Source organism: Chanos chanos, chromosome 3, assembly GCF_902362185.1.
Source record: "Chanos chanos chromosome 3, fChaCha1.1, whole genome shotgun sequence".
Classification (NCBI taxonomy): domain Eukaryota; kingdom Metazoa; phylum Chordata; class Actinopteri; order Gonorynchiformes; family Chanidae; genus Chanos; species Chanos chanos.
The window spans coordinates 5,972,501-5,977,287 of record NC_044497.1 but is presented as its reverse complement, the minus strand read 5'-3'; the positions used below and the strand labels follow the sequence as shown (position 1 = coordinate 5,977,287).

The following is a 4,787-nucleotide window of genomic DNA, read 5'->3' as shown; positions in this document are numbered from 1 at the left end:
AGATAAGGCATTTCTTACTTTTAACCAAGACTTGACGGTGTTAGTTTTAGGCTGTGCAAATGTACGACATTTACTACAGAACAAAATGTGACAAGAGAGCAAAAAAAAACCAAAAAAAAAAAAGATAGAACCTACTGTTTAAGGATATACGTGTTTGGTGACAGTATCCTTCTACACAAACACTGTAAACTTATTTTACATGTGATTCCTATATATATATATATATATATATTTCATCCTGTTGTCCTTCCACTGTCCTTTGCAATGGAGCGAATAGTTAAATCCTATTGGCTGAGACGATGGCACTGTTCTCTTTGGCAGCAGTGGTTTCTTTAGGGTCATTTGGAGGGGGAAAAAAAAAGAAAGAAAGAAAGAAAGAAAAATGATCAATTCGTCATTCTGTGTGTTGCTGTTGTTGTTTTTCACATTTTCTAGGCAAGTCACGGTCCTCACACGGAGGAAAAGTTTAACTTATGCTGAGCTGAGCAAATCCCATGAGTTTGACGTCGTCAGGAATTTCAGAACCTTCAACCCCGGAAGCCTGGGAGAAAAAAAAAAAGAAAACAACAACAACAACGCAAATTTTTACTATAAGAGAAAAGACAGCAATTAAAAGCACTGCTAAGACAAGACTCCACTCACCAGCTTAAAAGTGACATTCCTATTGGCTTGAGGCTCGTCAACAATCTTCTGCAAATTAGCAGCAACTGTGAGGAGACATAGTTGGCCCGAGATAAGAAAACGGTCTACGCCAGTCAATACGCAGAAGGTTCCGGCGTAAAGTCATGTCTTACAAAAACATCTGAACATGTCACATTTCTGATTACTTGGACTCTGATCTAATAATTCATTTCAGAAAAGCAAAGCTGGTACGTTTGTGAGCGAAAAAAGAAAACGGTTTCAGAAAAAAAAAGGCACAGGTATAGCACTCAACAGAGCTTGAGGGAGACTTATGTTCTGAGGCAGAGATCAAATCTAGGTTGAAAAACACAGCGGAGCAGAGCGACATTTTGAGGACATCTGTCTCAGGGTGCAAGCAGACGGTTAAATAAGTGGAACCCTGCCTGATATCGCTCTCTCTCACACAAACTCACACACCAATGACTAAATCCCTCCCATCCACCAAGCCTGCCGACACCAACTCTTGGGATACTCCGTCTGCAGTGTCTGTGAAAAAGAAAGAAAGAAAGAAAGAAAGAAAGAAAGAAAGAAAGAATCAGTCTTTGACCGTGGCCGCGAATGCTTACAGTGAGGCTTACAGTGCGAGCGGTAGCGATTGATGCTCCTTTGATCTTGTCTCGTTGTTGTCATTTTGACACGAGTGCTTGCCGTGACAGGTTCTACTCAGAGTTCGCCCAATGTCAGTCTCCTCTTTCTCAGAGATTTACACCTACTGTCGGGGACAAACGTCACATTAAAGGAGCTGTGGTTGATTAACAACAGCCTTCGTCACCCAGCTCCTCTGTGAGGGAATAAAAGCCCTCAGTGTTTACATTGGAGTTGGTCTGCACTGTAGCATAAACATGTTCAGGCAGATCTGTGTTCTAGTACATGCTGTATTAGTCTGTAAGAACTGGACGTCTCCTTCTCTTCCTTGCTCTCTCTCTCCCTCTCTCTTTCTCTCGTTCTGTCTCTCTATCTTGTCCACTCCCTCTTTCTCTCTCCCTCTGTCCCCCCCTCTGTCTCTCTCTTGCTCATTTTGTCTGTCTCTGTCTCTCTCTCTCTGGGAGACTTTCAAACACACATGGTTATGCTTGAGCATTCAGCAGAACTTTGCCATTAGTCCGTGAGGCTATAATGTTTATTGTGACAGCATCCAGATGCTGAGAGGCACCCAATGTAAAAAAAAAAAAAAAACCCTGAAAAAAAGAAATGTTCTGGAGGTTCAAACACTAAGTTGTTTAAACTTCATGTGGGAAGGGAAAAAGGTTCTCAACTGTGTATATCCACTTTTCACGATACATTCCTGAGAGAATAAAGGAAATATTTGCACTATTCAAACCAAGATTTTTGGCCTTTGAGTTGGATGTAGTATCACGTGTGTCTATGCACAATGTGTAGTTCACGTCGACCGTATCAAATTCACATTCACGTGCCCATCGTGTCAGAGCCAGCCCCAGTGTTTGCCCATCTAAAGGACCAGGGACGGTTCAGTGCAGTAAAGCATATCGACTGTCTTCAGTGTGGTAAAACAAGATTTGTGGTTGTCCACACCACAAAGGGCACGCACAACTGATGCTAGACCTTATAAGTGGAGGTCAGCTCCACCTGTCCATCCATCCATCCATCCATCCATCCATCCATCCATCCATCTATCTATCTATCTATCTATCTATCTATCTATCTATCTATGCACTTACCTACCTACCTACCTGTTCTTTTGTTTATTTTCATAAGGGTATCAAACAGGATGTCAGTAACAGACATGTGGGAAAAAGTCATTTGATTTCATTCTTTTGATAACTGAAGAAAAGACATATTAAGAGACATTCATGTCGGCCCAAGGCCCTGTGGTGGACAGGCTTATGAGTAAAGACATTACACTACTGCCAGCAGGTATCATTGTGTAAGGCAATTAAATCAACGGACGGCAGTTTACACATTAAAATGTAATATACACTGGTATGACTCTGTACATTGATGCACATCGGACACACGTGACACTAATCAAAAGAAAGATAACATTATCCTTTAGAGATGTCTATTAGTGGTCTATTAGAGTGCCACACACTCACCTCTGCCAGGCACAAACTCAAATCGAATGTCATTGAGTTCCTTTTTCAGGTTTCTGGTGGACAGAGGAGGGGGAGGGGGGGAGAAAGGACAAGATATCAGTGCTTGCACTCTCAAAATGAAACGACGTCATGTCCTGTCTATAGGGCAATGGACAAATACAGTCAGATACAGAACGACATCACATCCTCTTAGTCAGACTGCAGTGTACACACTCAGTGGTGATTCTTGTCTGACTTCATACAGAGGCAGACAGTCAGTCTCCCTAATCCGCTCATTTAGCCTCTGATTTATGTATCTGGACTAGTGTCAAATTTTTAAATTCACATCACAAAGCTTGACGCCAAACTTTACAATGTATGACATTTAAGAAACAATGTGCGTCTGAGCCATTGCAGTGTTCCATGAAATCTGCCCACTAGATTTGGATAAGCTCAGACTCCAAGTGGCAAAGCCTCTGTGTTTTCTCCATGGATCTTAACACCGAGTCTGCAGGTCTTAGAAACAAACATGACTTTACTGCCACCTACAGGTAGAACCATGAATTGCAAACTGTAATGGGTTTAAACTGTTCTTAGGAGGTCAGTCTTGGAGGGTGGAGGAGGACCACAGCACTGACATGCTTTATTTAAACTAACTCTCGTGTCTTATCAGCAATGCAATAAAAACCGATACGAAAGAAAAGAGCTGCGCTAATGCTTACAGAGGAAGTGACATGAAATGGGGTGTGGTCTGAGTCAAATCGTCATGACTACAAAAAGAAGGACCCGTGACATCACTCCAAACTCTTGACAACATTTCAGTCCATTTAGGGACAAAAAGAGGCATCCAATGTAGGGATCCAGCACAGTCCGAATTTTATTTTGTCGTCATGACTACAGCCTGGTAATTGCAGCAGTGGTAAACGGCTTCAGGGTGGGGCCCAACACGTACCTTAACCTTAACACTAGGCTGATGGGACCTCTGGCAGCGTTGCCTGCGGGTACCAGGCCCTGTCGACGGAAGAAAGGAAAGAAAGATGAGGAAAACGGATGTCTCTCCTCTAAGAAATCCCTCTTTCTGAGTCATTTCGTCAAGCCCTTCTGTTCATCCGTATAATCGGTTCAAATTGATACCATGCGCTGCGTGCATCAATACTCAATAAACACTACTAAAATATCTTTCACTGGACTGGCTACTGAACATGGCCCTGCTTTATTTAACATTTAGCAACATTAAGACAGATTCCCCTTCAGACTTTGTTGACAAACAAACAAACAAACAAAAACAAACAGAAAAACCCTGACTAAAAGCTTTAGTGACTTACTGCAGGCATGTAAGCACTTTAGTACCTGCAGAATATTGCCTAATTATTCAACATACTGAGATGATGAAGTTCTACATTCATGCATTGGCGGTACCTGGGCTTGTGCAGGCGGGCCTTGTGAAGGGTTGGGAGCCTGGGCAGCGGGTAGAGTATTAGGCTGGGCTGCTGGCACAGAAGCCTGGCTTGGGGCATGAGGTAGGTCTGGTTGGCCTGGAGCCACAGGTGGAAGATTACTACTTAAAGACTCTGGTGCCTGGAACACCTGTAAAATACACAAGCGGAACAACACTTGGCATTTTGACAGACAGACAGACAGGCAGGCAGACGAGTTTGTCGTTATACGGCTTAAGGCAAACGGGTCAGATTAACAGTATGTGCTTGTATACTGTTTCAAAAGGCTTCAATGACAAGGCTTAAACACAAATGCTGTCAAACTAGACCAGGCACGCATCAGGTGAAAACTATCCTCTCTGCTGTGTTTCCAACCCACCTGATGGTTTATCGTATTCGGTTTTAATGTTGGGACGTTCTTCTTTGAGCTGTTACAGAAATGCACTGGGATCAATGATAACTACTTTAAAGCACTATCAGAAGGGTTTTTTTCTTTCTCTCTTTCTTTCTCAAACTCACCTCCGAGGGAGCCTCTTTCACCCTGGGAGACTGTAACAGAAAGAGAAAGAGACACGAATGGGTCAAGCTTCCGGTTCTTTCCCTGATCGGGGCGTTCACACCAGCTCTGATCAAGGAA

General features: G+C 43.0%; 1 protein-coding gene across 1 annotated transcript in view; it reads right to left on the bottom strand.

Annotated features, from left to right (window-relative positions):
- Positions 1-466: 466 nt before the first annotated feature.
- Positions 467-4,787, bottom strand: part of oxsr1b (oxidative stress responsive kinase 1b) — a 48,328-nt gene continuing 44,007 nt past the window's right edge. Inside the window, exons 13-19 of the mRNA XM_030767154.1 lie at positions 4,670-4,699; positions 4,134-4,301; positions 3,667-3,725; positions 2,736-2,788; positions 1,099-1,167; positions 643-707; positions 467-541 (exon numbers count right to left, since the gene is read on the bottom strand). Coding sequence (XP_030623014.1) covers positions 467-541; positions 643-707; positions 1,099-1,167; positions 2,736-2,788; positions 3,667-3,725; positions 4,134-4,301; positions 4,670-4,699 — 519 coding nt within the window. The remainder of the gene's footprint in view (positions 542-642; positions 708-1,098; positions 1,168-2,735; positions 2,789-3,666; positions 3,726-4,133; positions 4,302-4,669; positions 4,700-4,787) is intronic.